The sequence below is a fragment of the Trypanosoma cruzi genome, genomic scaffold, assembly GCF_000209065.1.
Source record: "Trypanosoma cruzi strain CL Brener 1047053516707 genomic scaffold, whole genome shotgun sequence".
NCBI lineage: Eukaryota > Euglenozoa > Kinetoplastea > Trypanosomatida > Trypanosomatidae > Trypanosoma > Trypanosoma cruzi.
In genome coordinates, this window is record NW_001849554.1 from 258449 (window position 1) to 285193 (window position 26745).

A 26745-nucleotide genomic window follows, 5' to 3' on the forward strand; every position below is an offset into this window, starting at 1 on the left:
AAGTCTTCTAAATTCCTTGGGTCTGATTTCGTGATTTTATTTGTGGGAATGTGGGGGAGCACCGGTATGTGTACGCAACGTATGTATACGTGTACTTCTTCCTTTCCACCCCCTCACTTTATCTATCGGTCTACACCTGTGCCTAGCCCCCCACCCCGTGTCTGTCTGTCTGTTGGTGTTGTCACCGGCTCCTCACCCTTCCTTTTCTTTTCCCCCAAAGCTACGAGTAGACTCGCAAGTCAAGAAATAAATAAGTGAAGTATATGCGCAAAAAAAAATGGATATATAAACGCATCCTCCCGCTACCCCCACCACCCTCCCTCCCTCTCTCTCCTCTCGCCGCCCAACAACATGGAGGAGAATATGTGTGTTGTGTGTGTGGTCCAAACAAAAAAAAAAAAAAAGGATTTGTGAATGCCAATCAGCTAAAAGCTTCGCCGTTTTCTTGCAGCTTTCGTCCGTTGGAATGACTCCACATCTCACCCTTGCCCTTTGTTGTGTTCTCCTTTCTTTTTTTCTTTTTTTTTTTGCTACTCCCTTGAAAAGGGGGATGGGGTCTTTAATTTGTGCGGGGGAAGGAAGGGATTGGGGGAAGGATGAATGAAAGTATGCGTACGCCCCCCACTCTCCCGGGACTCACGCATAAATGCGGGTAAATACATGTAGACGCATTTGAACTTTTTCTTATGGCATATCCCCCCCACTGTCTATTCCTCTCTCTCTTCTTTTTCATTTTTGAAGTTGTCATCATTATTTTTTCCCTCCATTCACCCTCTTTTTTCTTTTCTTTTCTTTGGCTTCACTCAGCGGCCGTTTCTGCCCGCACTCAACCCCATCCTCACGACGGACGCAAAAAAAAAAAAAAAAAAAAACATTGAGGAAACAACAAGAGAGGAGGAGGGTTGGGAGGAAAGGAGCGTGATGACAGACCCAAGTACACACACATGCACATAAAAAGGCATATATAACAGCAATGATAATTCATAATGCCAACAGCGCACAATTGAACGGCATGCAGGAGAAATCTCCTCCCACTCTTCATACTTTTTTGTTTTTCCTTTTCACTTCCGGCCATATTGCCCTTCTTTTTTTTCTTCTCTTCGTTGGAAAGCGGTCGGCTTATGCGTCTTCACATGTTATTTGGAAACTGCATTTGATACAGCTTCTGCTGGAGATCGCAGCTACTCGTAAAGGCGATCACAACCCCTGCGGCTCGGCTGGAGCGTACCAGCATGCGTGTGACATTCCCCATGTCCACGGAGTCCACGAAGCAACGGCATGGCCGCTTGAGGCTGTCAATCACCTCCAGCTCCACATGGTCCTCCTGGTTCAGATGCGTCGGCCGCCACTGCGCCGGGGACACGACATTGCTGCCCACGATTTGAATCAACGGCGCCCCGACCGGGACGGGCGATGCGCCGAGTGCCTGACAATACGCCGTGCTGCCAGCCGCCGTCGATACCAACACACCGTCGCCACGCAACAAATGGATGCGCTCCTCGCCATTTACGAGGATGCGGATGAGGGCGGTTTGGCCACTGGATCGCTCAACCCAGGCATCGTTGAAGGCCAACTCGGATAACAGCACCTTCTCCCCAGTCTCTGTCTCCTTTTCGGCGAGGCAGTAGAGCATGATTGTGGTGTGCAGCTTGAGTGGGGCAAAGAAGAGCTCGCCCAAGGTGGAGGGGTCATTCAGCAAGTAACCAACGTGCCCGGCGTTCACACCAAAAAAAGGAATAAAACGGCTCCAGTTATTTCGAATGCAATGCATCATGTAGCCATCGCCGCCGATAGGCACAATAAGATCAGGTTCCTCATCAGCGTTTGCCTCAAACACACTAAGTTTCTCGTAATATTCGCGGGCAAGGATATTGTTCCTGTCATAGTGCAGCTCCAACCTTGGTATGAGGCCGGGGAAAGACAAAACCGCAGCGGGACCGATTGCCTGTACCTTGCCTCTTCGCCACGCAGTTGTGCTGCTCATACTACTGCTACTACTAGTATTGCTGCTAGCACCAATATGTTGTACCTGTGTCAGCTTCGGGTAGTTGTCTTTGCGGTAATCGTGATAAAGCCCATGACTATTGATATAGCGATATACCGGCTCTGTAAGCAGCAGTGTTGGATCCACTTCACGCTCCCAGAGCGCCTGACGTACATCTGCCCCGGTGCAACGGTGAACGGTGTGCACCTCAACATGCGGCGGCGGAGCGTTGGTGGAACTACGACCGTGACCTCCCTCAATGCTCTGATGTGTAGAAAAGAGCTCCTCGACGAGATGACGAACTTTGCGACGAACCGGCATGGTATCATATGGCATGTTCATGGTATCAATCTCCTCTTCTTTGCCCTCTCTCTCCTTCATCTCCTTCGCTGACGACGGCCGACTACTGTTATCTACGGTGTGGTTTGGCTGCGTCTCCGTGCCACTCTCACTCATTTCCGTCTCACTCTCCCCATTCATTTCCCCGGCATTACTATGACCTCCGCTCACGCTGCTGCTAAGATCAGCGTCTTTCCTCAAGATGTAGTCCGCATCCTTCTTGCCATTCTCACCGTTGCTAATTTTGGATAGTTCTGCTTGTTCAGATGGCTGCAACAATAAAGGGACATTATCCGAAGATGCCAACCACGAAGAAGTTGAGGAACTTATGTACGATCGACTAATTTCCACCTCCTGCTCGCCATAGCCCCCATTTACCCAACGAGGCGAATTGACAAAGTTACCACCTCGGTTGCCAATAATTGCACCCTTGTCGTGTTCGTCGTGATTGCCACCATTACTTATAGGGACAGACGCGGCATCTTCCGTCTTCTTTTCTTGCCGGGGCTGTCCCAACGGTTGCTTTTTTGTGGACGCCCTGTCTGCCGCCAACAACGCCCCAGAGCCACCAGGAAAATACTTCCCAATAAAGCGTGGATCGCGCGGCTTACCCACCATACTGACAGGGAAGCTTACCGTCTGCAGTAGCAACATTGGTACGCGTAGCTTCACATCGCCAAAGTGGGCCCACTTCTGCATCTCATGTGCGTCCTGCAGCCAGTGCACCAGTGTGCTGTTCCTGTACTTCTGTGTCAACTCGTACACGCACGGCATGTCCTCATCTGGGTGCTCAAGCGCGGTAAAGTCCACGTGCACTCGGGAAAGACCACGCGTGACAAGAGTTGTCAAGGCAGCAAGGTGTGTAGAGAGACGCAGGGTGACGGGAAATCGTGTGTTGGGAACCAAAATGAGGTGATCGAATGGCACGCATTCGCTGCTCTTCAAACTCTCCGCAAGAGACTCAAGGCACCAGAGTGAGCCCGCAAGCTGGCTGTTGGCGTTGTTGTTGTTATCATGGCGGTAACCATCACCACCCCCATAAACAGCATGGCTGCCGCTGCTGCTGACATTCTTGTGATCAAAGCCTCTTTCACCAACCAGCAGTCGGAAGATCTCCCGATGCTGAACTGTAGGCGGATCCAAGTGCAGTGGAAATATGCCGACGCGAGAAATTTGCGGTACACTGTAGCAAAATAACGGCAACACCCGACGGAGCATCGTGCCGTGGGACCAACAAGTCTAAGTGGATGTGGATTTCAACAGAGAAGATTTCACAGCCCTTCCCCTTCACTCCCCCTCTGTCTGACACACACACACACAGAGAGAAAGAGAAAAAAAGAAAGAAACAGGAAATAATCCACCCACCCACTTGTTGCTGTGTAATCAAAGCCTTTGCCGCGTTGAACGCAAAGGCGGTGGTATCTAACTCAAGTAGTCCCAATACCAAATAATGGAACGCAAGGGGAATGAGTGCAGTGGGAAAATGAGAGACACCCGCATATACACCACAAAGAGCTACAGGCAAACGTCAAGCACAAGTACAAGGTGAAAGAGAGAAAAGTAAGAAGATGCAAAATAAAAATAAAAGTAGAGACCACAAAGGCACAAAAGCAAAGATGCCGGGGCAACCCGTCAAGGCAAACAGAAAGGAGGCAAGTTTACATCATTCATCACCCAAAAACACACCGCTGGCGTAGTTCGCTGACATGCCAATAAACGTGACGCCAATCAGCATCACAGTGAAAGCGGCAACGTCGCTGTGCCCACCGATTTCCTAAGAAAAACTCAACAGCAGAATGGCCGTAACAGTCAGCAAGGAGACCACCGCCACGCAGATGTCGCACGAGAGGCGCTGAAGCACAAAGTTGTTAAAAACACTTGAGACAATCCCGAGGAACTTAATCGCAAATGTGATCACTGCCAAGTAATCATCCATGCCGTAGTTTTCGACGGTGCTGTCCAACCCAGCAAGCAACACCAGCGTGAACAGCAGGTAAAGCAGTAAAACCAAAGTAATTCCAATTCTCGAGTAAATGGACCAACCCAATGTTCATGGCCAGCTCACGCTTCTCCTTCAAGAGTGTCGTGATGTAGCGGGTCGCCTCGCAAAATTCATTGGACTCGCCTTCCATCACGCTATTCTCCAGATTCCTACGCTCAGCGTTCACCGCTCCCACATCGTCAGTCTTTTTCTTTGGTGCGAGGCAAGAAACTCCATGGCCTCATTCAGCCGCTTCTCCTGCACCAACCGCGCCTCTTCGAGAATGTTGTGGAACACCTTCACATACGAGGCAATGCAGCTCGCTTCGCGCGTTCCATCTCCCACCAGACGGTCCGAGGCTTCAGTTGATGCCCCGAAGCAACAATGGTTTTCCACGGCGAGTCCTTCCAGCTCACCGTGGCCTTTCACACGTATTCATTTCCCTTGCCATTTCTTGTAATTGCCTAGTGTCATCGTTCCAAAAGTGTAGCCCTTGCAGGGTGAATAAATGTGTTTTTCTCTTGTCTTGTGTATTTGTATAAGCTGCCCCTGAAGATGCATATATGTATATAGTAGTTCCCGTCTCTATTCTCCTATTCTCTTTAGCGTTTGCTTGCAAAAAGAAGAGGGTTGGTTGTGTCGGAGAGTGTAAGTAATTTGCGTTACCATGATGAGCAGAAATTGAAGCAGTCCTCACCCAGAGGTGCAGCATGATTTAGTGGGGTGCGCAAATCGTACAGTAATTTCGACAATAGATAATCCTCTAGATACTCTTCATGAGTTCTGGACTGAGCACGTTAGATTGGAAAGAGCATGTCTTCATTGCCCGGTGCGTTAATAAGACGAGACGGTGGGGGCGCCACATGACGCGAATGCACCCTCTCTAGTTGCACCGTATGTTGTTGCATGACGCCCAACCTGGGTCCCCCACGATGATCGTACTGGTCGGGCCCAGGATAAAACCCTCCACACATCATGTAGTCCTCTTCGGATTGAGCAAATTGCGGTTGTCTACGCGCTGCTGGATATTTAGAAATGGTTGGGAGTTTGAAGGATCTTTCCTGGGGCTCGGTGAAGGTGGAGAACGGTACAAGAGGGACATAATGACTCCGGAGAAGACTAGCGTACCGCGCCCGTCGCTGCCGGTCCCGCTCATTTGCCCGCCGTTCATTGTGCGTTCCTTGCGTTTCTACGGGTGACTGTGTGGTTTCGCCCTCATATATCGATGGTGGTGTGACGGGCAAAACGACGAGGCGGTGGACAAGCCGGTTGGAATACGGCAGACATCCCGCCCCACGCCTGCGCTCAATTTCTTCCGATGACGGTGGATCGTCGTTGAGCCGCGTGTGAATGGCATCGCTGCCGTAGTGGGATTGAACAAGTGCCATGTGATAAAATTCAACTTTTCCCTGCGTATCCGCGCCGCCCAACGTTTCCCTCTGAATGTTCCCCTTTTTTTTTTCGTGTTTGTCAACTGTGCCGCCGCCCCGTGTGCGTGGGTGTGTAATGAAGACAGACGTCACCGAGGCGTGGGAGTATTCACTGCCCACGACAACTGTTTCTCTCCGTTTCTTCTTATTTTCTTGTGTGTGTCCCCTCTTCTGCCTGAGCAATTGAAATGCCAACCAAAAAAAAAGAGCTGAATCACCAGGCGGATGGAATGGGGGAGAAAGACATTCATGCACCCCGCAATTAACACAAGGAATTTTTTTAAAAAGCCTCCGCCCTCAACAAAAAAAAACACGGATTATTTTGTTTTACTTCTCCCCCGTTCAGTTTCTTCTGTAACGGGATAAAAGGCACAAGGAAGCAACCATACATGTGCCATATAAAGATCACGTCAACAACAGTCAACAGGAAAGCACAAACAAGAATGGGGAGAACACAAATTGGAGGTGGCGAGGGACACACGGAACCGAGGCGACCAAAAGGAGCAAGAGCAATGCGCACATAAACAACAAGAGAATAAAAAGCACGACCAGAAAAAGAAAAGAATTCTCAGCAATCAGAAAGTTGCTAATGTGTGACTCGTTCTGAATTCTCCAGGTCCACCTCTTCCTCACACTCCAAAACCGTCTAAACTCTTCACATATATTTTGTTATCTCCGTGTTTTCTCTGAGTTTTCCTCCTTCGTTGTTTGTTTTTGCTTTTTCGTACATTCCAGCGCTCTTGTCCCCACACACAAACGCACATACACACACCTAGAAGGGACTAAAACAAGTCTATACATAGAGGGAAAATGCTCTTTGCACCGTACACATTGACTGTGCAAAAAAAACAATGGTTGCAACACCGATACCCTGCCTTTTATTTTACTGGCTTTTATTGTTGAAACGTCATTGGTGGCGTTGCTCGGTACATCACATGATGCGGGGAACTGGCATGGGTGCGGTTTCATCTTCGGAAGAAGAAGTACTTGACAACATCATCTGCAAAGCCTCCTCTGGCAAGCGCACCGAATCCTTTGAGATGTCAAGGACGGAGGAAACGTAGTAGCTGGGCCGCCCAACTGCCCGGGTCTCGCTGGCATCCATGGGCCTCTGGGCTGCCACCCACATTGCATCAAAGAGTGGGTGGTTCTTCTTGCCATCCGCCTCTGAGAAGCACCCACTGCCCGCTTTATGCCGTTCAGCATCGCCCAAAAGAGAAATTTGTCCTGTCGGATCATCAACCAGGTATTTCCCCGCTCCCCCACGTTGCTGCCGCTGGTTCTCCTGAGGTTCGGCCAACAAAATGTACTTCACTTGCTCGTACGTAGGCTCTGCCGTTGGCGTACCCAACTTGTACGCACCGTGAATTTGAGCGTTTACATTTTTACCGTCGTCACGGGTCCTTACCGAGGACCCTGAAGCAGGACCATTTCGCGCCGGTGCTTTCCCCAGGGGCGGAAGTTTTGGGGATGCCTTTTGGCCCCGGGCTAGCTCCCTGGACTCTGGGCGTGCCTTGCTGGGTGGGGTGATCCTTCCTGGAGTCGATCTCCGAGCCTTTTTGCCGCTTCCTCCACCCGCCGACTTTGGTTGAGAGCTAGACGGTGCCTGCTGGTGGGTTGACGGTGATTGTTGCTGAATGTTCGGTGTCGGCGTATAAGCTCCTGGAGCCTGGTTGTGGCTGTCCGGCCTCGGCTTGGAACTGGATGGCATCGACCTATAAGCCTCCTGCGTCGGGTTGTAGCTGGATGGAGTCTGGTTGTAGCTGTCAGGTTTAGACTTGGAACTGGATGGCATCGACCTGTAAGCCTCCTGTACCGGGTTGTAGCTGGATGGGGGCTGCTGTTGTACTGAAAGAATTTCGTGGTAATTGCTCGTGGATTGTTGGTGAGTCAATGAAGGCGGTATCCTCTGAAAATTGGGATCCGAATGGAATTGAGTGGACAACGCAGATCTCGCGGTGGTGTTTTTCTTCCGCTGTTTGGAAGGGGAATCCTTCCAAGGTGCGGGTGCTCGAGAATTGGATGTCATCCCCACGTAAGGGTTGCTTCCCAAGTTGCAGCCATCATCCGGGTTTGACGGATCCATTGGGTCGTAGTTGGGCGGCAGTGAATACAGGAGTGGGTGCGGGTTGCCGTAGAGCTGCCCAGCCCTCAGGAGAGTTCCGCTCAGCGTCATACCGCGCAACACACGCGGCATCTTTTTTCTACTCTTGTCACGGAAAATTACATCTACGGCGCCGGGGTATGGCGTGGGGTCCAGGCGCTCCGTCAACTTCACTCCATTAGTGGCCTCCCCGCAGAACGTGATGGTGAGGTCACGGTGAAACTTGTCCTTCGCACGACGTCTTGATTTGCCGGCACACTGCTGCAGGTATCTCTCCATATCGTCCTCCTCATCACGAGGATCAACCGGTCGCGGTGGCACGGTGAGCATCGTGTGGTGTTGTTTGTAGACACCGTAAGAGCGTAGGACGTCCCGCACAGCGCGGTATGTCTCGGTTACGCTTTTTGTCATGGGGTGGTCATTGCCAAGAAGCTCATGCGTTGCACGCATCGCATTTTGAAAGAGGACTGCAGCATTGCAGTGCTCAGTGGGATGCTTAGTTAACTTCGCCGTGTTGATTTGCGCAACGGCCAGATTGTGCCAGGCGGCACCCCAAAGCGCCTTGTTTTCAGACTTGGCGACCTCAATTCCGGTCCCTTGCAGCGAGTAGCTGCCGCCTTCAGCAACCGGAGGTGTGGACGTTTTTCCTTTTTCCTCTTGGATCGTCAAAGTGCGCAGCATGTCGATGGTCTCTATCGCGGCGGCTGTCGCCTTATCGTACATTCCCAGTGCGTTGTATGCAGCACAGGTGTTGAGCGCAACAGATGGTGAGGCCGAGCCCCATTTCTCCTCCAACTGTCGCGCTGCCTCAAAGTGACTGAGTGCCTGGCGATGCTGACCACGGTGACACTCGACAACACCGAGGTTGTTAAGTGTCGTGGAGCGCAGTGTGTCCATTAGCCGTTCATCGCCGCTGGACACGTGGTTGTGCAGTTTCATGTACGCATCGCTAAGAATAGTGGTGGCATACTCCAATGCCTCCGTATTGCACCGCTGCATTGCAAGCGTGTTCATCGCCAGCACCTCATGCAGGAGCTCATCGTCGCTCGGTTGTGCCGGCTGCTCCTCACTCGCCCCCTGTGACACCGAGGCATCACGACGCGAACTGTCATCTGCGACGCTTCCATCTACGCGAAATTCAGGCGGCGGCGCCACGTCCTGCGTTTTCCCTTTTCGGTTTTCCTTCTCCATTGCTGTTCCCCTTCCTTGGAGCGGCCCTTAACAAAATATCGTTCTCCTCGTCCTGTCCCCGCACTTTGCCTGGTAATGATACAACCGCCACAGCTAATACTGCCACTGCTACCAGCGCTACCGCTGCCGCAAATAGTACCCTTTTTCTTCCTCACGAGGGTGGGGGATACGGGGGAAGAGGACAGCCAAAAATGCACAAAAATAATGGGGAAAAAAGAATGCAGCGGGACGTCACGCAGTAATAAACAAAGAAAGAAAGCGAGACGCTGCGGAGACAACAAACAAACAGGGGAAAAACGGTTGGATAATGCAGCACACCACCGTTCGTCTATATTCATCTTCCCGCCCACATAACTACCCAAGTGCGTATCTACCGATGCCTACTCCAACGATCATACAGGCCTCATGAAAGTAATGCATCTTCGCATAAGGATAAAAGAATGTATGTAAACAAGAAAAAAAGAACATTGGCCCTTATTTCTCTCCCCCCCACCCCGTCACGCAACAAACAAAATAAATAAACAAATCAAAGGTATCAACACTTGTAAAAACGGATGCTAAAGACCAAAGCTCAAAACGGATGTATTCAAGCCCTGCAGTCACGTCTCTCACACTACCATCTATTCTTATTCGCCTCTAACATAAACACATCTAATTGAGTCACAAACACATATACACGGACGCACAACGTATAAAAATATATAGCAAAATGTCACATCGCTGAATAGCGTGGGCTCACGTAACGCCTCCGCCGGCGCCCTGGAGACAATGAAACGGAGCCCTCGTGACACTCGGATCGGCTGAAGCTCCCGTTATTGGCGCTGCTGTTGGGATTTACTCTCTCTCGAAGGGCGTCAACCTTCTGTTGCATCATTGTCAAGCGTGATATCTTTGAACGGCGCTCACGGTCAAAACGAAGGGTGTCTGTTGCCCGGCGAGCCACCCGAGAGGCAAGCTCCAGCTCTGCCTCAAGTTCCTCCTTCTTTTGGTTGATGGCATTCATCTCGATGGCGTGTGCAAAGTACACCTGTGCCCAAGCAAGGTCCTCAGCATACTTCCCAAGGACATCAACCACCTCCTTGTATTTGCTGTCGTAGAGTTTTTCCTCCTTCTCCAGTTGTGTGAGCTCCTGTCGATGCATATTCGTCTCGTTCTCCAGTGTGGATATTTCAATGCGCATCTCACTGATTTTGTGGTCACTATAGAAGTCTCTTTGCGTGAGCTGCTGGTCGAGCGTCGCAATTGTCTCGTCTAGCCGTTTTACTGCCTCTAATTGTGACGACGTCACAGCGTGGGCGGCGCGTGTTCTTTCCAGCTGCAACGCACACTCCTGCTGTTCTTCCTGTATGCGTGCTTGGAGGTCTTTTATCTGGGCTTTCACCTCATGCGAAACCTCTTGACGGATGCTTTCCGTCTCTTCAAGTAACTTATCAAAGGTACCGTCAACATCACTGACATGCTCCGACAGCCACTTGGCGGCAGCACGATAAAAATCATAAACACCACGGGAGTGCTGCTCCGAGAGGATCCGTTCCCGTTGCATACGAAGATCCTCAAGTTTTTCCGCCGTGTCCAACAACCACTTGGGAATATTGATGTGCACAAGCATCAGGACTTGATGAATACGGCTAAGTGACTCCGCAAAACGCAAGGCATCGCACGCAGACTCGTGTAAATCCTGCCGTCCACTGATTGTTGTGATTGACATTAGTGTCACGTAGCCCACAAGTGCTGATTCAAGTAAGGTTGTTAACTTTGTATGCTTAAAATCGGGATCACCAGCATTTGAGAGACCCGCCACACGACGCACCGTTTCAATGAGATGAATAACTTCAGTGCAATGGGGTAGACGAAATGCGGCAACATCCACAAATGTTATTGTAGCCATTGAACGTCGCCCCGACGAATCGACCGGTCTGTAGATGTGAAACTGCACGATGCAGGATGTATCCATGTGCTTCTTAGTGGGTATCTGTACGGCGTTGGAGGCTGAATCGAGCAGACGCATTTGTGGTAATGGAGTAGACCCCAACGGCGGTGGAAACTCCACAATCGGCACTGGATTGCCGCTTACCGTCTCCAGCAACTGAGATCCACGTGTAATAAATGCCGAGTGCGTTACGGTCGCGCGAAACACTCCAGTTTCCTCCCCATCCGTCGTCTCTGTCACACGCCGCAGTAATTCTTCTGCGGCAAGCTCTATAATTCCTTTCTCGCTATGGTGCGGGCTGCCGTAGAGGGTTTGGCTACGGCCACTCTCACAGGGCCCGCTCACCAAGAAAAGGTAGCTCTGTCCCGCCAGGCAGTTCGACACACAGGGCGCGATAACTTCATGGTAGAAAATATCCGTTGGAGTAGCCCTGTGCACACGTGTGACGTTGAACGGGTCAGACCACTTATCTGTCTGCGCGTTCTTGAGGCGCAAAGAGGTGTAGCTGGAGGAAGTCGACGTGTACTCAAGGTGTGACATGAGACGAACATGGCTTTCTACGTTTTTCAGAATGTTCTTCACTGCTGGTCGCCGTGGTGAAGCGGGCGTCGGGCTTGGGGCCTTGCTCTGCTGGTCCATTCTCTTTGCCTTCACTCTCCACTTCTCACTTCTTCTTCTCCCTTGTGTATTTTCCCACTCTCAGTCTTTCTTTCTGTCTAACCCGCATGAGCACCATACAAAAATAAATAAATAAATAAACAGAAAAAAAGTGGAGGATAAATAATACTCATGCGTCAAATAATCACAAGGAAACCACGATCAAAAAAAAGGGGTTAAACAAATACATGATAGAATGTGCGGCACTTCCATTCTTCCATTCTTCCACCACAACCACACCGCCCAGAATCGCATAAGCATGAGGAAAAGAGGATATAACTTCCCAAAAGAGGTGTGCAAGTATGCCATTTGCTCGGTGGACAAATTCTCACAAACAGGGTAATACTTCCCTGATGAGTGCGGAGAGTTGGCAGTAAAGAAAAAAAAATACATCTCCCACATCCCACATCTTAAATAGGCTCTAGTTCCACAAATACAAACAGGGCTGTCCGGCATCCAAAACATCCAAGAAATACATACACGCACGCACACACAAAAAAACAAGATGTAGTCAAATGAAAGTCACTACTCAAACATGACAGTAGCCTAAGGCGTATGCCCCAGCCTCCCCGATGAAGGACGCTGATGCTTAGGGGTGTTGTTCGTCACTGGCACTGCCACCAACAGGGGTGAAGCCAGGCTACGTCGCTTTTTCCGCCGCCTGGATGAATCATCAACAAGTTCCTCGATTCCAGCATCGCTACTCCCTCTCGACCCGCGGCTTATGGTCAAACTTGCACTACGCAACTTACGTCGTTCTATTCCTGACCCCTTTGAACGGCCTCCACTGTTCAACCCTCCATCTCTATTTGGACGTCTGCTAAAGGGTGTGTGGCGCAACGCCGCACTTTGGCTTGAAAAAGGAGGATCACGCACTGGTGTGGTGTTACGGTGATGGATGAGGTGGCGAGAACTGTCGGGTGTCCTCGAATTTGCCAGGCCGGTGTTGGGCGTATTAGGCGCAGCCGGAACGGCATTTTGACGAATGGAAGCCGCTGCGCCCACATTCAGTGTAGGGCGGCTCAACCCTGTCGTCGTGCTGCTAGGAACTTGTCGGCTTCTTATTATTGCCGGCGCAACCAACCTATCAATTGGTGGCGAGGCCGGTTGGCTACAGCCACCAACTGTGGAGGCTGTCAACTGCATCAACCGGTGCTCAAGATATGAACTGCGTTCATGCAATTGCTCTTTATACCACTCCTCCATACGCAGCAGCCGCTCTGCCATTTCAACGGCCTTCAGCTGCAGTGTTTGAACGTCCTGAATCTGCAGGACATTCCCACCCAAAACATAACTGAGCTCCTCCGCGCGTCGAGGCAGATCAAAACCTAAACCACTTTCCTCGAATTTGGTAGTGGCACTAGAACGCCAAGAATGAGTGGGCGACCCATCATGGGGAATTCGAGGCACACTCTTGACAGTACTGCGGACACGCAGGGGCGTAGAAGAAAGCATTTCCTGTGGCGTTCGCATAGCCTCCATTCGATTACCCCCAGCAGCATTTTGTTCCCTAGATTTTCCACTCATCTCAAGAATGCTATTTATGTTCAGCTTCGGAATCATATTTGCGGGCTTTCCTTGACGCCAGCCTCCTCTTGTAATAAAAATTACCACAATCCCGCAGAAACACAAAATATATATATATTATTATAACGGTACTTCCAAATCCACGATCTCAGTAACCACAGGAACAAACACACCCACACAATCGGAACAAAAAAATAGAAATATATATAAAATAGGTAGAAAAAAACAAAAAAAATTCAGCATCCTTTCACTTCTTGCCACCAGCCTTCTTTCCAACGGGTGCAGTAGCGGCCTTCGCAGGTGCAGCAGCAGCCTTCGCAGGTGCAGTAGCAGCCTTCGCAGGTGCAGTAGCGGCCTTCGCAGGTGCAGCAGCAGCCTTCGCAGGTGCAGTAGCGGCCTTCGCAGGTGCAGCAGCGGCCTTCGCAGGTGCAGCAGCCTTCGCAGGTGCAGCAGCGGTCTTGGCAGGTGCAGCAGCAGCCTTCGCAGGTGCAGTAGCAGCCTTCGCAGGTGCAGCAGCAGCCTTCGCAGGTGCAGCAGCGGCCTTCGCAGGTGCAGCAGCAGCCTTCGCAGGTGCAGCAGCGGCCTTCGCAGGTGCAGCAGCGGCCTTCGCAGGTGCAATAGCAGCCTTCGCGGACTTCTTGCCAGAGGGAGCAGCGGCCTTCTTCGCAGCAGCTTTCTGCTTCGCGGCGGCGGCAGCGGCAGCATCTTCGCGACGCGCACGCTCGCGGTCCTTCTCGCGCTTACGCAGCTCCTGCTTGCGGGCCTTGTGACGGTGCTGCTCATCCTTCAGGCGCTTCGCCGCGAGCTGCTCAGCCAGCTGCCTTTCCTTCTTCTTCTCGTTCTTCACCTTGTGGATGTGCTCCATGAGGTTACGCTTGTTGCGAAACACGTTCCCCTTCGCCTTCACGTACAGCTCGCGGTAGATGTGGCGGTCAATCTTCTTCTCCTCGCGGTACTTGCGCAGCAGGCGGCGGAGAATGCGCAGACGGCGCATCCACAGCTCCTTGCTCGGCATGCGGGCTTCGCGGGTACCCTCGCGGCGCCCAGCGCCCTCGTGGCGGCCCATGCTCTTCGCCTCCTTCATGTGGCGCCAGCGGGAGCGCGAGTGCACCTTGACAGGCTTGCGAATAATCAGACCATCCTTGATCAACTTGCGCACGCTCTTGCGCGAGTTTGCATTGGAAATCTCAGAGGCCTCATTAGGGTCCAGCCACACACGGTGGCGACCGCAGCGGAGAATGTCCGCCGCCAAACGAGCCTGCAGCTTCAGCGACACCATTTGATGGGGAGGTTGAAGTACTGGATGCTTCTAGTTAAGGAATAATTGAAATTTCAAAAACGAAGGAAAAAAGAGACCGTAGGAAGCGGGAAAACAAAAAATTGAGACAAAATAAATTACAATAGAAAACAAACTCACAGGAACAAATATCCGCAAGTACCTGTAAAACTCTTTGAGTGCAGCAGTGTAGCCTAAGACATCGTCACCGTTGCTTGTTATAACCACCAACAACGCCACGAGTTTATGCCATATGAAGTCTTATCCTAATTCAGGTAAATGTACATAATTTTGGCCGTCGCAACCCTCAACGTCTCGATGTTTCCCTCCTCTCTACTAACGCAACATCGTTTTTGATGATTCTGCCATGTTACTACTCTTTCCCTCCTACACGCGCCTCTCCAGCAAATTAAAAGCAATAGAAATAGTGACACGGAAACGGCGCAACAGTCAAAGTCACTCCGAAAGAAATGCGGAAAGAGCCCTCATCCTCTCAGGGGCAAGCTGCTCCTGCAGCCTTTTATCTATCTCAGCTTGGTAAGAATTCGCCACATTACGCCGCACACGCGCCTGTTGATGTCGCTCTGCAAGCTCGACAGGCACGAGAGTTGCTCCATCAACCATCCGTGACGCAATTCGGTGCCGTGCCTCCTTGTCTAATGCCATCCCGATCTGATGACACTGGCTCTTCTTCAGCTCCTTCGAATCAAGGCCTTTACACTCACGTCGATGGTCGCAAAAGATGTCTTTGTGCAGATACACCCCGCACATGTCACATTTAAAATACTCCAGGTCCGCAGTGACGTGCGACATCGTCTCTCACAACGCCGGCCGTCAGTTCCATACAGCGGAGGTCACACGACAACACAGATCGTAGAGAAGACAAACAAAAAAATAAGAAAAAGGAAGGGGAAAAGGAAAAAAGGCACTAAAGAATACTTTGATCTACTATAATGTCACGAACACCACAAACCAACACAAACGCGGAAAAAAAGACCCTCAATACCCACTTCTTCCTCAGAAAATATAAAATACCAAAAAAAAAAACAAGTTGGTCGTACTAGTGCGCGCTTCACTTCTTGCCACCAGCCTTCTTTCCAACGGGTGCAGTAGCAGCCTTCGCAGGTGCAGTAGCGGCCTTCGCAGGTGCAGTAGCAGCCTTCGCAGGTGCAGCAGCGGCCTTCGCAGGTGCAGCAGCGGCCTTCGCAGGTGCAGTAGCAGCCTTCGCAGGTGCAGCAGCGGCCTTCGCAGGTGCAGTAGCAGCCTTCGCAGGTGCAGCAGCGGCCTTCGCAGGTGCAGTAGCAGCCTTCGCAGGTGCAGCAGCAGCCTTCGCAGGTGCAGCAGCGGCCTTCGCAGGTGCAGTAGCAGCCTTCGCAGGTGCAGCAGCGGCCTTCGCAGGTGCAGTAGCAGCCTTCGCAGGTGCAGCAGCAGCCTTCGCAGGTGCAGCAGCAGCCTTCGCAGGTGCAGCAGCAGCCTTCGCAGGTGCAGCAGCGGCCTTCGCAGGTGCAGCAGCGGCCTTCGCAGGTGCAGTAGCAGCCTTCGCGGACTTCTTGCCAGAGGGAGCAGCGGCCTTCTTCGCAGCAGCTTTCTGCTTCGCGGCGGCGGCAGCGGCAGCATCTTCGCGACGCGCACGCTCGCGGTCCTTCTCGCGCTTACGCAGCTCCTGCTTGCGGGCCTTGTGACGGTGCTGCTCATCCTTCAGGCGCTTCGCCGCGAGCTGCTCAGCCAGCTGCCTTTCCTTCTTCTTCTCGTTCTTCACCTTGTGGATGTGCTCCATGAGGTTACGCTTGTTGCGAAACACGTTCCCCTTCGCCTTCACGTACAGCTCGCGGTAGATGTGGCGGTCAATCTTCTTCTCCTCGCGGTACTTGCGCAGCAGGCGGCGGAGAATGCGCAGACGGCGCATCCACAGCTCCTTGCTCGGCATGCGGGCTTCGCGGGTACCCTCGCGGCGCCCAGCGCCCTCGTGGCGGCCCATGCTCTTCGCCTCCTTCATGTGGCGCCAGCGGGAGCGCGAGTGCACCTTGACAGGCTTGCGAATAATCAGACCATCCTTGATCAACTTGCGCACGCTCTTGCGCGAGTTTGCATTGGAAATCTCAGAGGCCTCATTAGGATCCAGCCACACACGGTGGCGACCGCAGCGGAGAATGTCCGCCGCCAAACGAGCCTGCAGCTTCAGCGACACCATTGTAGCGGAATGACCTGTTTCATTTGTGCATAAATCAGAAAAAAAAAAAAAAATTTTAAAGGGGGAGAAAAAGAATGTTTTTCTTTATCGGATAAAAAACACTTCGACGCATGAGCCACGCAGTTGGAGAATAGCGAGCCCCAGTTCCATCAAGAAAAAAAAATAAAGAAATTTTTATTTTTGAAAGTAATTGTATTGCAAATATATACATACATGTATATATGTACGTGTATGTTTCATTTCGCTTATTTTTAATCCGTAAGCTAATAATAATAATAATGTTGGAAGGAATAATAAAAAATCTACTGTAGATAAAGACAAATAGAGCGGCACGCAGAAAGAAATGCCGGCTTTCTTTGGTCAGCTCGTCAAATTAGTAGAAAATAACAAAACCACGCAAATAAATGGTGCTACTCCCCATTTTCAATGGCTCTAGCGGCAGCTGCGACACCAACACCACCAGCATCATCCCACTCGATACTACCACGAGCAATTATAACACGGCATTATTTACCCCCAATATTTATCCTTACTCACCGAGGAGTGAAACCCCCATGAATTCATCATCATCACTATCACTACTATTATCACTCGTGTTATCTATTTTGCCTGTTTTACGTCTTTTTTGTAGTTCGGCCGTGACCCCCTCATAATACAACTCGTTGGGAAAAAGCTTCACGCGCATGTGATTTTCCGTTTCGTTGCCTTCGCTTGCGAAACGCAATGAAAACTGCCGCACAGCCTCTGCTGCCCCTTCATGTCCCGCAAACTCCACAAAGAAATGTACGCAGCCCTTCCCGTCCTTCCCACCACGCCGCTGTCCAAATATAAAGTAAGAAACAACCTTCCCGTACTGGCAACACTCCTCCAAGTACAGAAGCGCCATTGATTTGCTGTTACTTTGAGCGTCGCAAAACAACGAGATGGTTGGAGCAATCTGGCGAAAGGAGAGAACAGTGCGCCGTGACTGACATCTAGAAACGGCAAGAAATTTATGCAGTGGAAAAGATGATGACCCTTCCACCTCAGACGATGCTTCTTGAGCAAGCTGACGAAGGTGTGCCAGGTTTGTGAGTGTATCCACCATTTCCAGATCCGTGTTTTCTTTCTTTGCTTCCCCTGCTTCCTCTTTCTCTTCTCCATCCTCAGTAGCAAAGCGCAAAAACAGCGGTTCCTGAGAAATAGACTTTGCCGTGGCAGAAAAAACACGATTTAACATCACAGCACCAGAAACCACACGATCGATTGAACCGCGCTGGAAAAGACACTGTACAACACTTCCATCAAATATCTGCCCGGAGAGCTCATCTTCCAAGTGACGCATCAGCAGTGCAGTCCTTGACGGATGTGCGGCACCATCGCCTATGGGTGTAATGATGGCTACTGTCTCCGCCATGAACCATGTCCTCTCATTTTTTACAGAGTATTGGTCCGGGCCTATGCATAAGTATGCCAACTGTACGTCTATGACAAAAGTTCTGTGGTTTTCGTTTGCGTTAGGAGATGATTTTGCTTCAAACCTTGACCAAAAATTTTGAGCACGTCGTTTTGTCTCTGCTGCAAATTCTTCAAAAGCGGCTGCATCAAGCATTAACCGAGAGTGTGAAAGGGCGTTGTGCACCACCAATCGAGGACATTCCCTCTTGGATTCCTTCTCAATAGCTACACCATGATCATGTTCATCTCTCACACGCTTGCGAGGAGCGTCGGTCACAAGATCGCCGTTTTTGTCAGGGTGAACCAGGGGTTGTTTCATGGAAATTCGTACAACCTCATTTTTATTCCTGCCATCTCCACGCCTGTCACGTAAAGCAAGCAGTATTTCAAAGAGATCCTTTCCTTTCCCACATCCACCAACCAAACAATACATCTGACATCTTTGTGGGAGCCCACTAAAACTGATAGAGCCATGTCTAGTTCCGTGAAGAATTTTATTCCTTACTGGCTTGGGCCTCGGTAACACAGGCCTTTTGTGTTCCATAAATAACCGCTGCAGCATTGGTCCGTATCCCAAAGCATGCTGCAGGTCCAGATCCACAAAAAACAGTTGGACAACAAAATCTAGCGAATATGGTCTCCACCGCGTTGATGACGCCGTCCAACGCGAATCGTGCGAGACCTGATAGAGAATTTCTTCAAGACCATCAAGAGTGCCAAGTAAACTCAATTTTGCCACGCTCTCCCAGAGCGGCACGGTGCCCACAACAATATCCGCCCTTTTTCCACTTGGCATAGGAGGGTACGCCCCAAACAAGTTGTGCGTAACTAAATGAAGGGCAGATCCAAAACGATCAAGCAATACGTATAACTCATCACACTGATCCTTTGTGGCACAAAGCACCAAAGCTTGGGGTCCTTGTTCACTCTCCAGCATCGGCCGATGTGATACATGCAGAACGATAGAAAGACACATGGCGCAGAGAGCCTCAACTTTTGAGCAGCAGTGTTCAGCAGCAACTTCAAACATGTTGGCATCATCCAAAGAAGCCAACTTTCGCCGTAGAGATACTTGCGCTTCCAAAGAATCTTCTGACAAACTAACTCCAGTTCCTTTCAAATCCAGAAATATATCTTCTCCGTGAAGCGCATTTAAATAGCAATTCCAAAACCAACTGCCACCAAACCCCAGCATTGCTTCGTACCGAGGAATCATCTCTTTCAATATTGGTATAAAAGATGGGGAGATGCAATTCTGCTGAAAAACCTGTGAATTTGTTAATAGTTGGCACCCGCCTTGCACATCCACCATGGGAATGCCGCAAGCGTTGGCGGGTGGTGAATCGCATGACTTCAAAAAAACGCCTGTCATTGGCCTTGTGCCTTACTTAAGATTATAGCTTAGAAACATCGGTGGTTGTCAAGAAGAAATGTTTCTTCATGGACGTTTAGTACGTTTAACGTTTCGTTCGTTGTTTGTTGTGTATAAATTTGCAGTCCGTCACCGCGGCTATTCGTGATATTGTTGGGTATTTTAAAGACAATCATCAAAAGGATTAAATAGACCCACTCAAAGGAAATGCGATATCGCAACTTATATATATATGTACGGATACATCACCAACAAAGACGCATTGCACACGCACACGTCCACACACCTATTCCATACCCACTGGCCAAAAATCATTCTATAAAAAACACACGCCGCTGGCTCCAAGCCAATAAGACTCATTCACTAAATTTTGCCACCCTATCAATAATTTACAGCCACGACAACACTGCAAACCACAACAGTAACAGAAAGAATCCAAACTGCATGCGCCCACACAACGTTTGGCGTAGAAAAATCATCCACTTCACTGCAAGAATCGACGTCTTTCGGTTCAGCCACAATGCGAGAACATGCATGCTCTTTCAATGCAAACTTTGCAGGACGCAATCTGCTTTGTAGTCTCATTTTGGAACCAGAACTAAGAAGAGCGGCGCAGGTCCTCAGAGAATTCACATCCCCTTCCAATTCCTTCGATATTTTATATTGACTTAAAGTAATGGCATTCTGGAGTGCCGCTGTTTTATCAGGATGAATATACCTGCAACGCGAGCCATAGTTACATCTACCACTCATGAACTGTGCACAGACATCGGCACCGATACGTGACTTAGCTACTTTCTCAGCAAATAGAAACTTCTTCGTCCTCTTCGTCGCTTGATTCGCAGCGCCACCAGTATGATCCGAAAAAAGCCAGGAGTGCGCCGACAGCTGCTCCTTATACTTCTGCTTTTCCTCCTCCATGTCACCAATCTTGCGCAAAAGTCCCAAGTGAAATGGGTTATTCGTCGGATCGGGACACCCTAGTGCATTATATCGAGTTGCAAGCTCTATTTCCCCAGCATCATGGGAAGCTACCATTGTATCGTCCAAGCGGACGAACAAAATATTCGGGTTGGTGCAAACAAGACGAAACACAGCCTTAATGGTGGCGTTTCCACCTCGCGTGCCTGATAGATCCAAGGCCCGGATGCAGGGATGACCCTCCAATGCACGGCAAAGTGGCACAAGCGACACATCAGAAACGTCAAGGTACCTTATCTGAAGTGAAAGAATGGAGCTGTTGTGCTTCACCGCAGCAGCAAAACATATCAAGTCGTAATCACCAAATTGCGACAGGCCATCATAATCCTCCAAGCTAACGCTTTGTGCAACATTTTGCACAGTTTGCTGAATAAGAACATTGATGTCCATGCCGGGCTCAAACTCCTCAAACTCGTACGCATTCAGAACCTCACCCCCTCCCTCACTTGACCCGGTAGAGCACTCACTACCCGAATCCGCAAGATATTGATCATAAAGTACCCTCCTCCTCTTCTTTTTCCTCTTTCTTTTGGCTGTCGCAACCCCGTCTGCTGGGGGAAATATCTTTTGCAATAACACGGAACCTTCGTCTGCCGCGGGGCATTCAGCATTCCGCCACATTGAAGCTACCACTTCAATAGACATTAAAAAAAAAAAAAATCGGAAAAAAAAACAGCCAATGCGTAACTTTGCACGAGCCACCCATGGGACGGTGCAAACCAAAAATTAGCTCATGGCATAAAACCAATGCACCAAATCGGTAAAAAAAATTTTGCTTCACTTTGATTACGCAACTACAACAATTTCTGAAAATGTTTTTGTGCTTAGTCTTACTGAAAAAAAATAATCTTCCGAGACGCAGGAAGAATCCTGAGCTTATCAATAATAAAAAACAAACAACATAGAAATAAGAATAATCTTCTGGGCCGCTGGCTGGATCCTGAAATTATTTACAAAAATCAAACAAGATAGAGAAAAAGGGGAGTATCGAAGATGCAGTTAATTGCCTCCGTGTTTCCCTCCTATAATATATATATATATATACTGTTGACCGCTCACGTGGCCTTCGCACTCAGGGAGTGTATGAAATATTATTGCTTACGACGTGGCAGACTTTGGGCTCCTCCAACCACAAGACCCCGCCGCAGGGTTGGAGTCAAAAAAGGGGGTTAGACGGCAAAAACAATAAAATTCATCCTGCCGTCATCGTTTCCTTGACTCCTCCCATCGCGGTCTTCCAAGGAACCCTAAGATGGGAAAGGACCGCACAGAAACATATTCGTCTTATCAGAACATATTAAATTAGGTCGCCCGCATTCTCGCGGACATTCTTTTCGCACGCCCCCAATAATAAAAACACACACACCAAACATATTCAAGAAAAACACATTCAAAAAAAAAATAAGATAAATAGGAAATAAAAAATAAAAAAACATCGCGCTCCTCCCGTTTGCTTTGCCCTTCCTCTCGGATCCAAAGCAGGGCATGCATCATCGGTTCACCACTGGGAACCCGAATTGCATCGACCCGTAGAAGACACGAGGTCCTCCCTCCATTTCTGGCGTTATGTTAGTAGTGTATTCGGTTAATTGCGGTAATCAATCATCCCCAGCACCCATCCCGCAATTCCTCTTATGCTTTGCCGGTTTTCCGTTTCGCCTCCGCACACATCATCCCACCAGCTGTCTCCCTGCACATATTTCCCCAGTATTTCTCATGGCGGACGCTTTTTTTTTTTTTTTTTTGCTCTTGTCTTCGCTCGCCCGCAGTGCCCCCCAAACATCCCACTTCCCTCCCTAACAATGCTGCCGTACCCATGCAATTATCGTTGCCTTGCATTCGCCCTGATCCCAGAATTCACTCAAAATTTACCTCGTTTTGCCCCGTTATGTATGTTTATGTTTTATTTATTTATATATATGTATGTATTCATATATTATTTTGCTTTTTCACAGCAACGTTTGCCCTCCTCCACGCTGCCGCCGCATTTCGCCTCATACTCCGACAGTTTTTTCTTTGCCTCTTCCAGCTGCGCCTCCAGCGACCCGTAAGTTGGGCGTGTCACTTCGCCCTCCTCCAGGCCGTTCTCCACCAGCCAATTCTTGTCCGGGAACTTTGTCATGTAGTTGCGGATGCCATCCGGGAATACCACAACGCACCGCTGGTCAGGACGAAGATCTTTCGCTGCCTGCAGCACACCCCACATGGCGGCACCACTGCTCCCTCCGACGAGGAGCGCCTCTTCGCGGTGAACCTCCGACGCCAGCGCAAAGCTTTCCTTGTCAGCGGACTTCACCCACCGATCAACGTACTTCCGTTCGCAGACATCTGGCACAAAATCGTACCCGATGCCCTCAACGAGGTACGGCTTCGGATCCAGCGGTACCGAGGGATCGGCCAAAATGCTCCCGTACGGATCGACGCCGACAATGACAATGTTGGGCAGCAATTCCTTCAATCGCCTTGCCACTCCGGCCATTGTGCCGCCCGTCCCAGTGGTGAACACCGCCATGTCAACCTTTCCACCGCACTGATCGTAAATCTCCTGAGCCGTGCCTTCGTAGTGCGCCTTCGGATTGCTTGGGTTCCGGTACTGGTCCAGCAACACGTAGCCCTTCTCCTTCTCCAGACGCCGAGCCATGCCAATGAGACTATCCGGGTGATCCCATGGCAATGCGGTCTCCGTTCGAATCACCTCTGCTCCCAGGGCCTGGAGGGTCACCTCCTTCTCATGTGACATCTTTTTGGGCATGGTGATGATCATGGGGTATTTCTTCACCGCAGCCACCAGACTGAGCCCGATGCCCGTGTTCCCACTTGTCGCCTCAATAATTGTTTGATTGGGGCGCAGTCGGCCACTCGCCTCTGCGTCCAGAATCATTTGCCGAGCAATGCGGTCCTTGACGCTGCCACCGGGGTTGAGGAATTCACACTTTGCAACCACATCGCAGCACACGCCGTGTTTCTTCGGCACGTGATTGAGTCGGATGCAGGGGGTGGAGCCGATGGCGTCGAGGACGGTGTCAAGAATGCATGTTCGCCTGTCGGGCACTTCCTTTTTGTTGTTTACTGCTGAGGGGTTCTGAGCCATGATTTGGACGTCTTCTCTACCATTCGGGATCACAAACAATAACAACAACATGGTGAAGAGAAAGGACAAGTGGTGAAAGCAGCCATTTCGTGGCGGTGCTGGGGGTTGCCGCTCCCCACTCCTAGAAAGCGCGGGCGCGAGTCACGCAAATATTCGCCCGGGCCGCTGACCAGACACCAGACTTTTCCATAAAAATAAAATGGGACGGGAAGGAAGGGGTGGTGGAGAGACAGTGACTTCGCCGCGTCCCCGTTGTTCGCTCCAATTATATATACATTTATTCGGCTGGCCGCCACCGTGACGTGCTGCAGACTCTGCGGAGTGGAGATATTATTAGTTACGAGGTGGCTGAGTTCAAGTTCCTCCAACCACAAGACCCCGCCGCAGGGTTGGAGTCAAAAAAGGGGGTTAGACGGCAAAAACAATAAAATTCATCCTGCCGTCATCGGTTCCTTGACTCCTCCCATCGCGGTCTTCCAAGGAACCCTAAGATGGGAAAGGACCGCACAGAAACATATTCGTCTTATCAGAACATATTAAATTAGGTCGCCCGTATTCTCGCGGACTTTCTTTTCGCACGCCCCCAATAATAATAATAAAGCATATCCAATTAAAACAACTAAACAAAAAGGGGGTAAATAAGAATGTCATGATTTTATGCAAACCCGACAATCATCATCATTATCTCGTGCCGCACCAGCCAAATGACACCTAACCGCACACATCGTGAATGGACCTGTTTTTTTTTTTCTTACGGCTTTTTGCACCATCTCACTGCAAGCAAAAAGGAAAAATATTTTTGCTTAGGGCTGTAGCATTTTTGTATTTCTATTTATGCTCGTTACATAGCATCAATGCATCAAATCGGTCATAAAGTTTCGCTTCACTTTCATTACGCTACTAAAACAATTTCTAAGAGCAGTTTTTTGCTAAGGCTTATTGAAAAACAGAAAATAAAAATATATTTAAGGGGCGCTTAATTAATCATAAAAACGAAAAACATATATATGATATATAATGATGTTCTTGGCGGCCAACCCCCAAGCAAAGTCATGTTCGCATATCATTGCTCTATATTTCGACACTCTATGACAAATCGCCAAATTTCATCCAGTTTCTCTCATGAAAGGACGATATCAAATCCAACTCCGGGGACTCAATGCAAACACAAGAAGCAAACAGCCTTGCCGAAACTAGATAAGGATCAGCATCGCCAGCAGGTCTCCGATCCTCCATATATCCCTTTCGCTCCGCCGCAACAGCGTTGGGGATGCGAATCGACGTACCCCTCGTACCAACTCCAGCGGTGACCTCGTTTGGCTTTGAAGTCTCGTGTTTCCCCGTTAACCGTTCGTTGTTTTCAGCTCCATACAAAACGATATCCTTTGAAATTGTTTTCTTTAACCTCTCCACGTATTCGTAAATCACGCGCAATCCATTCTCATTCCGGGTCGAGGCCGTAGAAAAATTGGTATGAAGCCCGCTGCCATTCCATTCGCCCCGAATGGGTTTTGCACGATAGTCAGCATCCAATCCATCATCTTCTAGAATCCGTAGTAATACCCACCGCGCCACAGTCAACTGATCCCCCATTTCAATGCCCTCGCAGGGACCCACTTGAAACTCCCACTGGCCTGGAGCGACCTCCGCATTTGTGCCAGAGATATTTATCCCCATCTGTAGACACACTTCATAATGCAAGTCAACATAGCGCCTCCCATGAACACACAGGCAGCCTGTAGAGCAGTAATATGGTCCTTGTGGAGCCGGAAATCCTCTCGGCGGCCAACCATATGGATGTCCATCCTTAATCAGGAAAAACTCTTGTTCCATTCCAAACCAAGGATGTTCCTCAGGCGCACGCTCAAATATGCGACGCGCCACAGCACGCGAGTTGTCATTTGTTGGCTCGCCATTTGGCAAATAGCATTCGGCCAAAACAAGAATCCACGGCACCGTTGTCGAAAGTCGGGGAAGACAGCAGTGATATGCGTTAACTGGATTGAGAAGAATCTCCGTGTCTGCGCCAAGAGCCTGTTTCGTGGAAGAGCCATCAAAATTCCAGACGGGGAAAATGCCGTCAGCAAGAAGCTCCTTCGGATGCTTTGCCACCTCCTCGGTCGTCAAGTACGCTGTTCGGTCCTTACTTCGAATGTCATGGTGAGAATCCCTGCCAGAGAGCCAGACATACGTTAATCTGCAAGCGATTCTTTTCTCCGCCAAGCCTGACATCCTTTTTTGTTGTTGTTTTTGTTTTTGGAGCTTCAAAGCTGTAAAAAAAAAAATGTATAAATATATAAATTGGTTAGAAGCCTTTTCATCCCAATAAGGAACTTTTTCATTTATATATTTTATACGGCTCTTGGAGGCAAAAAGCGTCACCCGAAACAGCATTTCTTCTCTCTCCCTCCCCCCCCCCCAAAAAAAAAAAAAATTATTTATCACGCGTTCATCGAAAAAACGATGCTCATTGTCGATTAACAATCGACATAAATCTCAAATCAAATTCCAAAACAAAATGCACCCAATCCAGCAATACTAATTCCTTTCAAAATTTATAAGCAGTAAATAAACAACAATAGTACCCCTTTACCGATCCACAGATGCGAAAAGAATAATCTTCTGGGCCGCTGGCTGGATCCTGAAATTATTTACAAAAATCAAACAAGATAGGGAAAAAGGGGAGTATCGAAGATGCAGTTAATTGCCTCCGTGTTTCCCTCCTATAATATATATATATATATACTGTTGACCGCTCACGTGGCCTTTGCACTCAGGGAGTGTATGAAATATTATTGCTTACGACGTGGCAGACTTTGGGCTCCTCCAACCACAAGACCCCGCCGCGAGGTGGGGATCAACAGGTGGTGGGTGGGTGGCAAAATAAAAATAAATTATCTTGCCTCTGTCTGCTCCCGGATGCCCTTAAAGTCGCATTCTTCCCAAAAGATTCATACGGTAGAAAAGCGTCGTACAGAAGAGCATTAGTTCTATCAGGATATATGTGCATACATATATACATTAATGAAGGCAGCCAGCTCTCCCGCGATCATTCGCTTCACAAGCCCCTAAAAAAAATGCGCCCGCATGTTGATATATTCGCGAATCCCTACAAAAAGAGGGAGCACACAACAGTGGAAGGCCACATGCTTTTTTGGCTATGCCCAACATTCCCCAACCAGAAAGCGATGTGCCCAACACCCTTAAACTAGAAAAGAAAATAAACCCACAAAAAACATGGATGACAAGCGGGA

General features: G+C 49.6%; 12 protein-coding genes and 1 pseudogene across 12 annotated transcripts, besides 27 other annotated features; all 13 read right to left on the reverse strand.

Annotated features, from left to right (window-relative positions):
• Nucleotides 1–7182: part of a sequence feature (heterozygous, non-Esmeraldo-like haplotype) that runs on past the window's edge.
• Nucleotides 852–872: a microsatellite.
• On the reverse strand, nucleotides 1130–3541 carry Tc00.1047053508175.260 (inorganic polyphosphate/ATP-NAD kinase, putative; the record flags this gene model as incomplete). The annotated part of the gene is made up of 1 exon (XM_815887.1): nucleotides 1130–3541. One exon carries the CDS (start codon nucleotides 3539–3541, stop codon nucleotides 1130–1132), a length of 2412 nt encoding a protein of 803 aa, XP_820980.1.
• Nucleotides 3994–4457, reverse strand: Tc00.1047053508175.264 (annotated as a pseudogene).
• On the reverse strand, nucleotides 5102–5692 carry Tc00.1047053508175.270 (uncharacterized protein; the record flags this gene model as incomplete). Its single annotated transcript, XM_815888.1, has 1 exon — nucleotides 5102–5692. The coding sequence occupies one exon, from the start codon at nucleotides 5690–5692 to the stop codon at nucleotides 5102–5104; it is 591 nt and encodes a 196-aa protein (XP_820981.1).
• Tc00.1047053508175.280 (hypothetical protein, conserved) lies at nucleotides 6666–9029 on the reverse strand (the record flags this gene model as incomplete). The annotated part of the gene is made up of 1 exon (XM_815889.1): nucleotides 6666–9029. One exon carries the CDS (start codon nucleotides 9027–9029, stop codon nucleotides 6666–6668), a length of 2364 nt encoding a protein of 787 aa, XP_820982.1.
• Nucleotides 7183–7427: a sequence feature (haploid, non-Esmeraldo-like haplotype).
• Nucleotides 7428–7449: a sequence feature (heterozygous, Esmeraldo-like haplotype).
• Nucleotides 7450–8131: a sequence feature (areas merged during assembly that could not be assigned to a particular haplotype. This can correspond to areas where the two haplotypes were merged or to regions with more than two copies in the genome that were merged during assembly.).
• Nucleotides 8132–12868: a sequence feature (heterozygous, non-Esmeraldo-like haplotype).
• On the reverse strand, nucleotides 9742–11598 carry Tc00.1047053508175.290 (hypothetical protein, conserved; the record flags this gene model as incomplete). Its single annotated transcript, XM_815890.1, has 1 exon — nucleotides 9742–11598. One exon carries the CDS (start codon nucleotides 11596–11598, stop codon nucleotides 9742–9744), a length of 1857 nt encoding a protein of 618 aa, XP_820983.1.
• Nucleotides 11698–11718: a sequence feature (AT_rich).
• Nucleotides 12163–13179, reverse strand: Tc00.1047053508175.300 (hypothetical protein, conserved; the record flags this gene model as incomplete). Its single annotated transcript, XM_815891.1, has 1 exon — nucleotides 12163–13179. One exon carries the CDS (start codon nucleotides 13177–13179, stop codon nucleotides 12163–12165), a length of 1017 nt encoding a protein of 338 aa, XP_820984.1.
• Nucleotides 12869–13695: a sequence feature (areas merged during assembly that could not be assigned to a particular haplotype. This can correspond to areas where the two haplotypes were merged or to regions with more than two copies in the genome that were merged during assembly.).
• Nucleotides 13247–13269: a sequence feature (AT_rich).
• Tc00.1047053508175.309 (60S ribosomal protein L19, putative) lies at nucleotides 13391–14422 on the reverse strand (the record flags this gene model as incomplete). The annotated part of the gene is made up of 1 exon (XM_815902.1): nucleotides 13391–14422. The coding sequence occupies one exon, from the start codon at nucleotides 14420–14422 to the stop codon at nucleotides 13391–13393; it is 1032 nt and encodes a 343-aa protein (XP_820995.1).
• Nucleotides 13425–13726: a microsatellite.
• Nucleotides 13696–15363: a sequence feature (heterozygous, non-Esmeraldo-like haplotype).
• On the reverse strand, nucleotides 14876–15232 carry Tc00.1047053508175.320 (hypothetical protein, conserved; the record flags this gene model as incomplete). The annotated part of the gene is made up of 1 exon (XM_815892.1): nucleotides 14876–15232. The coding sequence occupies one exon, from the start codon at nucleotides 15230–15232 to the stop codon at nucleotides 14876–14878; it is 357 nt and encodes a 118-aa protein (XP_820985.1).
• Nucleotides 15364–16861: a sequence feature (areas merged during assembly that could not be assigned to a particular haplotype. This can correspond to areas where the two haplotypes were merged or to regions with more than two copies in the genome that were merged during assembly.).
• Nucleotides 15492–16610, reverse strand: Tc00.1047053508175.329 (60S ribosomal protein L19, putative; the record flags this gene model as incomplete). The annotated part of the gene is made up of 1 exon (XM_815903.1): nucleotides 15492–16610. One exon carries the CDS (start codon nucleotides 16608–16610, stop codon nucleotides 15492–15494), a length of 1119 nt encoding a protein of 372 aa, XP_820996.1.
• Nucleotides 15526–15703: a microsatellite.
• Nucleotides 15715–15892: a microsatellite.
• Nucleotides 16649–16670: a sequence feature (AT_rich).
• Nucleotides 16765–16792: a sequence feature (AT_rich).
• Nucleotides 16862–26554: a sequence feature (heterozygous, non-Esmeraldo-like haplotype).
• Tc00.1047053508175.340 (hypothetical protein, conserved) lies at nucleotides 17140–19419 on the reverse strand (the record flags this gene model as incomplete). The annotated part of the gene is made up of 1 exon (XM_815893.1): nucleotides 17140–19419. The coding sequence occupies one exon, from the start codon at nucleotides 19417–19419 to the stop codon at nucleotides 17140–17142; it is 2280 nt and encodes a 759-aa protein (XP_820986.1).
• On the reverse strand, nucleotides 19801–21045 carry Tc00.1047053508175.350 (hypothetical protein, conserved; the record flags this gene model as incomplete). Its single annotated transcript, XM_815894.1, has 1 exon — nucleotides 19801–21045. The coding sequence occupies one exon, from the start codon at nucleotides 21043–21045 to the stop codon at nucleotides 19801–19803; it is 1245 nt and encodes a 414-aa protein (XP_820987.1).
• Nucleotides 21313–21745: a mobile genetic element.
• Nucleotides 21424–21444: a sequence feature (AT_rich).
• Nucleotides 22302–22343: a sequence feature (AT_rich).
• Tc00.1047053508175.360 (cystathionine beta-synthase) lies at nucleotides 22337–23542 on the reverse strand (the record flags this gene model as incomplete). The annotated part of the gene is made up of 1 exon (XM_815895.1): nucleotides 22337–23542. One exon carries the CDS (start codon nucleotides 23540–23542, stop codon nucleotides 22337–22339), a length of 1206 nt encoding a protein of 401 aa, XP_820988.1.
• Nucleotides 23819–24075: a mobile genetic element.
• On the reverse strand, nucleotides 24578–25885 carry Tc00.1047053508175.370 (glutamine synthetase, putative; the record flags this gene model as incomplete). Its single annotated transcript, XM_815896.1, has 1 exon — nucleotides 24578–25885. One exon carries the CDS (start codon nucleotides 25883–25885, stop codon nucleotides 24578–24580), a length of 1308 nt encoding a protein of 435 aa, XP_820989.1.
• Nucleotides 25727–25750: a microsatellite.
• Nucleotides 25765–25794: a sequence feature (AT_rich).
• Nucleotides 25912–25933: a sequence feature (AT_rich).
• Nucleotides 26105–26561: a mobile genetic element.
• Nucleotides 26216–26236: a sequence feature (AT_rich).
• Nucleotides 26555–26745: part of a sequence feature (haploid, non-Esmeraldo-like haplotype) that runs on past the window's edge.